At 43.4% G+C, this 12,330-nt stretch overlaps 1 protein-coding gene across 5 annotated transcripts in view; it reads right to left on the bottom strand.

The window, feature by feature from the left end:
- LOC125442405 (phosphatidylinositol-binding clathrin assembly protein-like) overlaps nucleotides 1–12,330 on the bottom strand; it is a 78,098-nt gene that overhangs the window by 24,824 nt on the left and 40,944 nt on the right. For all 5 annotated transcript variants that reach the window (XM_048513712.1, XM_048513714.1, XM_048513713.1 and 2 more), the window contains exons 4-9: nucleotides 9,344–9,446; nucleotides 8,341–8,434; nucleotides 8,095–8,206; nucleotides 6,882–6,988; nucleotides 6,294–6,335; nucleotides 2,033–2,118 (exon numbers count right to left, since the gene is read on the bottom strand). In XM_048513712.1, coding sequence (XP_048369669.1) covers nucleotides 2,033–2,118; nucleotides 6,294–6,335; nucleotides 6,882–6,988; nucleotides 8,095–8,206; nucleotides 8,341–8,434; nucleotides 9,344–9,446 — 544 coding nt within the window. The remainder of the gene's footprint in view (nucleotides 1–2,032; nucleotides 2,119–6,293; nucleotides 6,336–6,881; nucleotides 6,989–8,094; nucleotides 8,207–8,340; nucleotides 8,435–9,343; nucleotides 9,447–12,330) is intronic.

Genomic DNA, 12,330 nt, shown 5'->3' with positions numbered 1-12,330 from the left:
GGGCCCTCGTATCTTCGAGACCGCATCACCCCATACGTCCCTACACGGCCTCTTCGTTCAGTGGAGGCCAATTTACTGGTGGTCCCTGGCCCCTCGATGATGCGGCTGGCCTCCACACGGGCCAGGGCCTTTACGGCTCTGGCCCCAGCCTGGTGGAACGCTCTCCCACCAGCTGTCCAGGCCCTGCGGGATCTCGATTAGTTCCGAGGGCCTGCAAGACGGAGCTGTTCCGCCGGCCCTTTGGAGGGACCAGCCGCTGATGGTGCCCCCCCCCCCACACTTGGGCCTGTATCATCTGATGGGACCTGCCGTTCCTCCCTTGGGGGAAGGATTTAACATCAGGTTATCGGGCGCCACCTACACCCATATTTATACTTAGACCTTTATTTAAGTGGTTTTCGCTGCTTTTATAGGTTTTATCTAGTTTATGATGGTTTTATGACTGTATCTACTATATGTTGTGCACCGCGCAGGCCCTTTGGGGACGGGGTGGTATAAAAGCTTAAAGTATAAATAAAATAAATAAATAAAATAAATAAATATAAGGGCCATCTTCCTTTGCATCCTGCGTTCCCTCCATGCTTCTCCCTCCCATTAAAGGGCATTAGATAAAGAGATAACGGCTGACGCCGGAGCACCCAAAGAGCTTCATTCGGTTTATTTATGTTTTTATTTACTTTATATGCTGCCCTTCCCCCAGCCGGGCTTGGGGTGGCTTCCAACAGTTCTAAAATCATAAACTGAAATGGCTACGTTTAAGATCAGTTCTAAAATCCCTATAGCAATAATAGAAAGAAAAATTACTCAAACTGGAGGGGGAAAAGAGGAGGGAAAAAGGGGAGGCCACATTGATGAGAAACCATAGCTGTTTCAACTATATGCCGGATGGAACAGTTCCGTTTTACAGGCCCTGGGGAATCCTGCAGGGCCCAGGTCTCAATGGACAAAGCGTTCCACCAGGTCGGGTCCAGGGCCAAGAAAGCACTAGCCCTGGTTGAGGCTAGCTGGACATTTTTTCAGGCTAGGGAGCCCCAGTAGATTTTCATTCACTGGCTGCAGCAATCTGTGGGGGATATACCTGGAGAGGCAATTCTGAAGGTACGCTGGCCCCAGACTACGGTTTTGAACCTGATTCTAGTCTAATCAAGCCAGCAGCACCCATTAATACTCATATTTTTGGGGGGGGGGGATTTTTTGACTAACATTTGGTCTGCCATGACACTGCGGTAGGTTCACAGTTTCTGCTCTGCAGTATAAACACTAGATCCAGGTTGCCTAGTTAAGCAGAGTCAGGCTTGGGCAGAGATTAGAAGAGAAGGACCATAGCCTGCACGCACACACCCAGCTGCCTCTAGACATGTGCAGAACCATCCCACCTGAACAAGACGCACAGGTGGAAATGTGCGAGTTCTCCAGGGAGGGGGAAGAAGAAGAAGAAAAGAAGAAGAAGAAGAAGAAGAAGAAGAAGAAGAAGAAGAAGAAGAAGAGGAGGAGGAGGAGTTTGGATTTATATCCCCCCTTTCTCTCCTGCAGGAGACTCAAAGGGGCTGACAATCTCCTTGCCCTTCCCCCCTCACAACAAACACCCTGTAAGGTAGGTGGGGCTGAGAGAGCTCCGAGAAGCTGTGACTAGCCCAAGGTCATCCAGCTGGCGTGTGTGGGAGTGTACAGGCTAATCTGAATTCCCCAGATAAGCCTCCACAAGTAGGATATTCCCCTTTTCACTATGTTCCCAACTACCTCCAGCTTCCCTCTCCCTCCTTTAGTGACAGGTGACAACAGGTATGTTTGGATCTTCGCGAGTCTAGAAATCATCACTGTGCCACGCATCCGTACTTGAAGCCACACAACCCTTTTGTGGCTGTACTGTTTCTGATTGCCACTGAGCGATGAGCCGAATTAGCATTAAAGCTGTTCCCAAAGAGAAGTAAATCTTGCCACGTCACTGAGAACGGTCTAAACTTCCAGATTAAACAGATGCTGTTAATTTGACAAGAATCAATATCCACGCTGCAACCGGCTTGGGGATTACCTGCTAGCAGCCGAAACCTCTTTTGTCTTCTTTCCTTCCAGAGAAGCCAGATGCTGCTCCAATGCTTCAAGCAGACTACTGGGAGCCTAAAGGTAAAATCCTTGTCAAACGTTTGGTCACAACAGTCAAATGTCATCTGTGTGTTTTTCAACGACGGCGGGAAAAGACCTGCAGTCAACGTGCCAGAAACCCTTGTGACTTCCCCACCAGTCTGGCAGCTGTTTCCTCGACCACTTCCGTCAGGTACACTGAAAGCATTTCAGACTCAGCTGACCGTGGCGTAGGACACGCTCTCGGTTCACGTGAACAGCCCAAGAAGCCCGGGACAGCGCTGGATGTGTAGCACGTGATTCACTAGAACAGTGATGGCGAACCTATGGCACGGGTGCCAGAGGTGGCACTCGGAACCCTCTCTGTGGGTACGTGCACACGGAGTTCATCATGTGGGGGTGGAAAATCACACACACACACACCCCGCCCCAGACACATCTAGGCTGGCCTGGGCCACTGAGCATAACATGTGCGCACCGCGGTGAGCAGGGAGGACTCGGATGGCGGGCCTGGTGCCTGTGCTCCGGGTGGCTGCTGCCTGAGGGGAGGGGGCACAGAGGAGGCAGAGATGCTAGAGAGGCACAGAGCAGTGCGCGTGGGACTTGCTGGAGGCTAGAGCAGGCTGGCCCCTGTTCGAGGGGGTAGGGTGGAGGAAGAGGGAGCCAACTGTTTTTTTCTACACTAAAACCTCAGCATTCAGGTTAAATTGCCAGATTGGCACTTTGCGAAAAATAAGTGGGTTTTGGGTTGCAAGTTGGGCACGCGATCTCAAAAAGGTTCGCCATCAGTGCACTAGAACCCACACGCGTTCTGTTAATGCACGGGTCTCAAACACAATGATTTTTGCCTGAAGGCAAGACATCTGAAGGACACTGTTCAAGGTCATCGCTGGCTGCTTTCAGTTTACAGCGCTGGTATTTTGGACTCTACTCCGCAGTCAGATGCGTCCATTTATTTGTAAAAGAAGAATAATCAACTCACAAAATTCATTACTTTTATAACAAGACAGGAGTGATGAAAAACCAAAGATGTGATGTACACAGCAAAAAAGTGTCAAATCTTGAACAAGCGTCCCTTGCAGTTTTCCAATCCCCTCCCTTCAAGAAGCTGCTATTTCTTCTGCGGGGAACCCATAAAGGTACCTCAAAGTTTCCAATTCCAAAGGCCAATTTTTATTCATTTAAATCCAGTTTTTTCCCTAGAAGGCCCAAGGTAGTTTCTGATAAATTTGCTTGTGGCATCAAAACTTTTTTTAAAAAGCCTTAAAATATAAGAAAGAGCCTGCTGGATCAGACCAAAGTCCATCTAGTCCAGCACTCTGCTACTCGCAGTGGCCTACCAGGTGCCTTTGGGAGCTCACATGCAGGATGTGAAAGCAATGGCCTCCTGCTGCTGCTTGCTGCTGCTCCCAAGCACCTGGTCGGCTAAGGTATTTGCAATCTCAGATCAAGGAGGATCAAGACTGGTAGCCATAGATCGACTTTTCCTCCATAAATCTGTCCAAGCCCCTTGTAATATCTGTTATATCAGTTCAAGAGGACAACCAGAAAAGACGCAATAAAATACTCACCTTACCTATCTAGTGGGGAGGGGAAATAATTTAAATTGGGAAAGTAGTGTGGAAGGGAGGGAGAGAGTTAAACAGCTCTGCCTCCCGGCTCTGCTGCCCCAGTTTAACTGGCCCCTCCTTCTCACCAACTGTTAAAATTTCACATTTTGAAAAAGCAGAAATGGTAACTGCTGGTCTCATGTCTAGTTTGGCCCCAAGCAGAATGAAGGCCTGGACTTTTCACCCTCCCCCACAGATGAAACCCTCACATCAAATTAACCCCTGCCTGCCAGGGTTTCAGCCCAGGTAAAATGAGACCCCATGTTCGCTAGCCGAACTTCCTTGAAGAAAGCGAGTAAGTTAAATGATATGCTCAAAAGAGAACTCATCTGATAACTCAAATGTTTACTGATGCACTCCCTGTGCTAATTCCTTGAAAGAACTTGCCACATCTAAGTACATTAAAGAACAACAATAAAAAACAGCTGAGCTCAGCAAAAAATGGCAAAATTCTTTAAAGAAATAGTGATGTTATCAGCTGAGGCCTTACAGAAAATACCCTTACGTGTATAGCAGCGATCCAGTACCTGTTCTAGTGATGAAAAAGGAAGGAGGAGAGGCATACCACACAGTAAGCAAAACAAGTAGCCAGGAAACAGATGAGGGATGTACCCTAGACATTAATGTAGCATGCAAAACAGAATTTGGCTCAGACTCCAGTTATGCCTCCCAGGAATTAGAGGGAAAGTGTTCATGAAAGAAAAATTAAGAGACAATACAGGTAACAGGAAAGACATTTTAACATCAGGAACACAAAGAAGGATATGTTTTTGGTGAGGTATTAAGACATTTGTTTATGGTACAAAAGCTCTACTTTGCAAAACTTGTCCCAGCGGCATTCACTAGACCAGGGTGTCCAACTCTGGCACTTCAGATGTTCATGGACTACAATTAACATCAGCCCCTACAGGACTGATGGGAATTGTAGTCCATGAACATCTGAAGCACTAGAGCTGGACACCTCTGCACTAGACATTCTAATAATAAAGATCCTTTCCTATCTCAATCATTTCCGCAACTGAACTCAACATAAATGAGCAATCCCACAGTAATTCAATTATTCCCAGTGTACGAGGTTAAACAAATACATAAAACACACAGCACAATTTGACTGGACTGTTGCAATTGCCATGTTTATTCACTTAAAGGGTCCAAACAAAAGAAATTCAAAGCAAAGAACTCGTGTCAAGCAACCACAGGCCTCTCGGGCACCAAATCCCAGTCTGCAGAATACACGAGAAGCCTAAACTGCTGACACAGCAATCTGTATTACCCACATTGCAGGGCAGAGTGGATATCTAGACTGGCTGGAAGGGATGGTTTTGGGCAAAGGAGGAAAGGAGCTTCACAGCTGCAGAGGCTGGGAGAGACAGTGATACGGCAGGTCGAAGAGGATGGCATGCATGCAGCGTGGCCTGGATGCAAGCAAGCTAAGCAACCAAGGGGCAGGAGGGGAGAAAGAGGGGAAAGCAGCTGGCATGGCATCAGCATGGGGACAGGGCAACAAAGAACACTAGCATGTGGCAGGAGGTCTGGTCATCTGGAAAATGCAAACTATCCAATTGTTTATAACTGGCATGTAAAAGATCTCTGTCTGCAGGGCAGCCAGAGATATATCAAGCCGTGGTGGTGGTGGTGGTGGTGGTGGTGGTGGTGGAGGAGGAGGAGGAGGAGGAGGAGGAGGAGGAGGAGGAGGAGGAGGAGGAGGAGGAGAAGGAGAAGAAGGAGGAGGAGGAGGAGGAGGGGGGGGGTTCACCTCTTCCCCAGTCTCCTCTCATGTGTGGCTAGGCTTGCTAATCAGAGATTGCTGATTTTCCAACCACAGTTTGCTTATACCTGTAAGCTGGGATTCAAACCACAGTTCATTCCATTGGGAATCCTGGATTTGGTCACAAACTATGGTTTGCTGAAAACCCAGAACTCTCATAATTGGTTTGTGCCCGAAGATCCACCAGGCTCTTTCATGTTACGGAAACCAAGCTTTCAACTTTTCCATTTTGAGTCTAGAGTGCCAGCAAAAGAAACACATAACAAACCAAACAGTTTCCATAACCAATGATTCACACATAATCCAGTGTCCAGAGAGCAGTTTTTAGATGTACCACGAGGAATTTATGACTTTCTGAAGAATTTATGACTTTCCCACCGCCACAGCCCTTGTCAGGAGTCAAATAATTGAAAATTGGGTGGAGGCTGATGTCTGAGAAAACAAGCCCTGAAGGGAATGTAGAAGGAGTGGCACAGATCTTTGTATCTTGCCCAATCAAACCGAGGAAAATGCTGACTATTTCAGCAAATCAATAGCCATCCTAATTCTTAGGAAGCTATACCATGCATTTCAGAGGTTTCTTTTTAAAAACACCCAAATGTTTAGTAAGAATATTCTCTAGAACCAGATCAGACAAAAAAAAAAAACAACAACCAGAGGTTACTGAATATAAGCACTACAATGCAAACAACACAATTCACAGGAAAGTGACATGTATTTCCATATATAACATATATGGAAGGAAATGAAATCTCATGATGTATATAATGGAACACTAACTGTTTAAAATCACGAAGGGACTTGGGTTAAATTAATATGAAATGTACACTGACCTGAGTAAGATCTGGAATGTCACCCTGATCAATTCCAACTTGCTGGGTTCACAAAAAAGGGAAAGAAATGTACATTACTACATGCAGTGACAATGAAAAGAAAGAACTGTGGATCTGAATGTCTACATAGAAGCTAAGATACCAGGGAAGACATGGAGAGCTTTCTGAACTGGTACAATTCTAAATGCCATTTGTAATAGCCCCGTAAGCAGAATTTCACATGCAGATCTTGCCAGGTCTGTCATAAGAATTGATCTCTTTCAGTTACTAGAAACAGTGACAGGTAGAGGACATTGCAACTAGTTTGATAAATTATTTTCAAGAAATACTTTTTAAACGTTTACAAGTTGGTCAGGGCCTACATGGTCATCTACGCCTGCTAAATAAAAGCTAATGGTCAAAACTAGACTTTCAAAATACCGCCTTTTAAATACACCTATTTCAAGTGATATTTAAAAGTCAACAAACCATCATACGTTAGCATATTTATAGGAAATTGTGAGGTGAGATTTGCGATTATATGCACTTATTACTGTACCAGAACAGAGAGCGAAATGAAATTCGATGGATGCTACCGGATTCATTTACCTCTGCCACTTTGAGGAATTCTGACAATTTGGTCATCCTGGCTAAGAATTTTTTGTAAATGTCCAGCCCTTCTTTGCACTGGTTCTTCTTCATATCAAAATACTTTTCTGAAGCAGGAAATTCAAAGGGGGGGGGGGGAAAGCATTTGTAAGATAATATTTAAAACAGGACTAGTGGAAAGACAGTAAAAGTGAACACACCGTGTATTTTCCTGCTACTTAATTAAGGAATGCCTGACGCTTTACAGCCCGGTTTTTCTATATTTTTTTAAATAAACTTAATTGGGCTGTTGGAATCACTTTCAGCGCACAAATGTGTTTGGGCAAAATGCCACCGCTTTCCAAACTTTTCAAAATACTTAATTGCTACTTCATACTAACATTTTCTATGCAAATAACAGTGGGGTGCCTTAATCAAAGCAATCACAACCAGGACTGAGAGAGATGATTCAGAAATCAGTCCTTTGCATGTATAATTTGGTGCATGAACCTGCATAGCAAACATAAAAATCACTGCAGGCTGAGGGGCGAACTGCTACATTCCCTTGTTATCCGCCGTTAACAGCAATCTGCCTGTGGATCTGAAGGCACATCCACATGGGCGTGAACGGTGGTGGTTTCCATGGATTGAGTCTAATGCGCCAAGGCAAACTAATGTTCCAATTCTTCATAGATGCCTTGATTATACCCGACAACATAGGAATCAACCATAAGTCAGAGAATCCCCCCCCCCCCATAAACATGCACATCAAATCACATTTGTAATATAAATTTTGTAATATAAATATTTATGGAAACAAATTCTGAGAACAGCTCCCTGAACATAAATGCTCCAAAGGTCAAGTAGCTGCTTCATACACAGAGGCAAATGATTCATCAGAATTGCTGACCAAACTGTACGGCCATTTTTAAATACCTGCTGCTATGGTTGGAGAGAGCTCTGGTTTCAAGTGAAATAAGAACTCCCTAGACACTGGCTTAGCTGCTAACATGTTACGGAATCTTCATGAACACTCCAACCGGCATATTTGTGGGGGAGAAGACAAAGAGAGTAGTTGTGTACATGAGTGTTATGAATGCTTGCATAAGTGAGTGTGTGGAGAAGTAAAGGAAGAAAGAATGCAGCAGGTATTACTAAAACAAACACATCTGCATATTCACAGGTGTCTCCACTTGTAAATGTTTAGAGAATTTTAATTTATTATTTCACATACCTAATAGGTTAATAATTCCCTCATTATAGGCAGCAAACAGCCTAATGGAATCCTTAAAGAGGAGCATAAAGGCAGCATTTATTACACCATTTGTTAGTTCATTTGGGTTTGCCTGTGTAGAAAGCAGAAAGAATATTTTTTTAATTAAAAAAAAAAAGCACAATGGAATAAAATCACAACACTTTTTTCCCCGTTCCAAAAATAGAACACTGGATTAGATCAATTAAAAACACTTCAAGCACTTACATCAAAATCGAGAAGTGCATCAAGTTGATTCTGAATAATTGGAAGGGTTTTCAGGAGCTTTTCGGTATTCATTGTCCTCATTACACCATCAATCCTTCAAAGAATGTAATTGAAAGATTACACAGAAGAATACAAACAAAGGGTGCCGAGCCAGGACATCACAGTGCTACCGACTATCACAAGCAGAGGCAGCCGAGGCTACACAGTAGGCCACACGGAAATCAGCGGGACTTTCTTCGAAATGAACATGCCACAGAACTGAGCTGCATAAAAACCGGCATTTTTTCAAACTGCTCATCGAATCTGACATATTTGTTTCAACAAATATGCAAATTCCCTACTAGATTCTATCAAGATGATTCACACTCTGATACAAGGGGAGCAGCGATACAACATACCTCACGTGACGCCAAATCCACAAAACACCTTCCCTCTCAAACGTCCCTCCAAACAGTATTCTGAACACCCTTGCAAACTTTATAAAGTTCCTTGCTGGGATCCGTATTTTTGGGCTGGAAGTTTTCTTTAAATAGGACTCTGGTTTGACAAATGGTTCGGTCAGACGTTTCCGTGAGAATCAAGCCATTATCACCAAATGTCAGAAAGAAGGCAGGGAGTTCTTCTGTATACTTGAGGGACTCCCTGGGTATGGGGTGGGGGGAGGACTTTACAAATTAATCCCAAAGAAAAGCAAATAAAAAGAAACCTGCCGAAGACTGAAGGGGTGAAACACTACAAATGGTCAATTTTTAGGGAAGGGGTCTGCAACCTGCAGCTCTCCAGATGGTCACGAATTGGCCATGCTGGCAGGGGCTGATGGGAATTGTAGTTCACGAACATCTGGAGAGTCACAGATCGTCAGAATGAGGAAGGAGTGTGAGAAAACCAGCCTGAGAGCTTAGAAAATCCTGGAAAGGAAGATGTCCAAATAGCTAACCTTGCGCCCGGCCCCCAACTTCCAAGGAACAGAATGGCAATAAAGCGCCACAAAGGGAATCCTCACCCTCTTTTCATTTTGGTGAAGTCAACTGCTACGAGTCTGTAAGAAAGTGCTTTTTCATTCAAGTATCTGCTGTACCGTCTGATGAAGGTAGACATATCATAGCCTGGAAATGAAACATTCTTCTAATTAAAGAGTTCACATGTCAAATTTTATTCAGTGCAAATCACACCCTTCAATACTTCCAGGGGGCTACCTTCTCACTTTTACTATAATTACACAAACTTGGGAGCTTCTGTTACAATTATAATTCTTCTAGGAATTGGCAACAAGGTGAGATTTCTTTGAATGGTGACACTATCTCAGTTTAACATGGACAGAAGCTGCAAAACTCTTGCATTTTAGCTTGTAATTAAACTGATACGATTTGCTGTCCCCTGGTTTTTCAGACAATATGTTTAGCAAGATCGCCAATAAACTAATCACGTACATCTAAACCTCTCATGGGCCATTTTACCGGAAGGATACATTTTCATTGCTCCTCTTTCTCAGACACATACACACAATATTGGCTACTTATTTCAACCACAGTGTTTGTATTTAAAAACAACCAGACTTTAAAAAATGGGATCCTAATACACATTATAAAGTGTACATGCTGTAACAGCACAGAGTTGATTTAGTCTAAGGCACTGAGATCACTGGGATTATTCTTAATGGAAGTAAACAAACTGGTTCAGTTCAGAGGCTTTGCAGCAAACCATGGCTTGCTCTAACTCAGCTGAAGAACTCAAACCAAGGTTCAAGTTTCCAAACATTTATGAACAGGAAAATCACAGTTTACAGCTGTTGGTCTACTTCCATTTTTGGTCCTCCCATCACTAAACTTTGCATGTTCACTATCATCTCCTAGGAGCGTCTTCATCTGTTGGCAGAGTACTGACTATAATTATGGTTTGTCAATTCAGATATTAGCCAGGCCATAATGAATGCAAACCATGGTCTCTGATTCTAGTTCGCTGGTCAGCAGCAAAGTGCAGTTCGTCAAGTCACATTAAGCAAACAGTTAAGTTTTCTTCGCCATCATCTGCCACAGAGCCGACCCACTGACTGGATTCAGACATTACAATAAACAGCAGTGTTGTGTTTTGCTATGCAAATATTTTGTGTGGGCCGGATGGATGATGAGAGTGTGTTATGATTGCATGGTAGCTGCACCCTAGGAGGGGGAGTTGACTGGTTTGGAGAGAGGGTTTGGGTGTGAGAGTAAAGAAGGGAGTTGAGAGAGTGATGAGATTGAGTGAGAGGCTATGGAATATGAGAGAAATCTGCATTCTTTGCAGAAGTGGCAAATGAGGAAAATAAGTCTTTGTGACTAGATCTATTGGTCTTTTCTCCAGGACAACTTTCAGTCCAACTGGCATAGGACAGTCCAAAGTACCATACAACAGATGGGGTTTTCCATACAAACTCTTATAGCTATGGGAGCTGAAAGGGCCCATGTGCTGGTTAAACAGAATTTTTTTGATATAGGGAGACAAACAGATCTTATGAAGTCATCCAAATTCTTAGCACCAGAACACCTAAGATGGCAAGTAAGGAAAAATACTGGGGTGTAAGATGGACGCCAAGGCTTCAACAGGAAGTGGAAAGTTTTAGTTTCCTGCCTCCCTGAGGAAGGGGTTGGAAATCACCCATCCAAGATGCCCTAAGTCGCCTCTAGGAGAACATATGTTCTTTAGATACCCCACTTATGAAAAGTTCTGAAAGGAAATCTTCAGTCCAGTCCTGACAGGCCTAACTGGTTTAAATGACAAAGATATACTGGACTACATACTAATGGGCAGGGATCGGAAAATCACAGGGGAAATGACTCGCTTTTGCTCAATAACCTATGAACACAAAAAGAGACATCTGGCAGGGATGGGGTGGGATGGGATGTTTGATTCGGTTTCAATCTCTAGATGTCTCGCTGGAAGTCAGGGTTTTTAGTAAGACTGCATAGGTACTTTTAAAAGCCTGTAAATTTTAAATCTCCAATTTCTGTTCCAATCAATGTATTTTATCTACTGTTTCGCTATTATGGTGAAATGGGATTTTAAGTACTGGTCATTGACCGCAAACAAACAAACAAATACTAATACTAATAATATTCAGTTACACGAGAATATTCCCTTTGTATATACTGCAGATTATGTTTTATCTTTGATCTGTGTTTTTAGTGTATTTTTTGTACACACACAGTTTACGCTAATAGTACTGTGGAATTGATGCATATTTGTTTTGTTGTACTGGTCGCTGACTGTAAATAAATTATTGATGGATTGATGGATTGACTAGATCTATTCAAAGAATTTTAGAGAAAGAACTATACCTATTTGAACCCTTTACGGTTATGAAGCACACTAAAACCATTATGCCTTTATACTTCTAAATAATTTCTGTTTGGCTCATTCCGCACATGCAGAATAATGCACTTTCAAACTGCTTTCAATGCTCTTTGAAGCTGTGCGGAATGGCAAAATCCACTTGCAAACAGTTGTGAAAGTGGTTTGAAAACGCATTATTTTGCGTGTGCGGAAGGGGCCTTTAAGTGAAAACCGCTGTTTTGTCTAGAGTAAAAGACTGATCTTTTACCTCAGAGCTACCCCCACCCCCTCGGCATGTGCTGACTGCTCTGTTACTCTGCCAGATATAGCTAGGCCATTCTGTTCTTTGGGTCCAGCTGAGAATTCTATGGCGAGCGCCTTTGATGACAGTGAAAATAAGTAGGACATTTTTAAAGAAGGCATGGAGGCAACCTAATACACACCCTCTCAGAAAACCAGGGAGAGGTGACATGGCAGATGTTATATATAAGGGGTCTCAGAAAGAAGTAAAATGTCACAAATGGTTTGATCAAACACCAACCAGTTGACAGGTCCAAATGCAGATAGTCTAATAAAAACACAGCTTGTTGGGTAGTGTCAAACTGGGACTTCCAACTGAGGAATATAGTTAGATTGTTATTCATAACTAGCAGTAAAGCCCATTGTGCTAAAAAGTACAAC

This window comes from Sphaerodactylus townsendi, linkage group LG13, assembly GCF_021028975.2.
Source record: "Sphaerodactylus townsendi isolate TG3544 linkage group LG13, MPM_Stown_v2.3, whole genome shotgun sequence".
Classification (NCBI taxonomy): domain Eukaryota; kingdom Metazoa; phylum Chordata; class Lepidosauria; order Squamata; family Sphaerodactylidae; genus Sphaerodactylus; species Sphaerodactylus townsendi.
The sequence above is the reverse complement of the archived record's forward strand: the minus strand, read 5'-3'. Positions and strand labels throughout refer to the sequence as shown.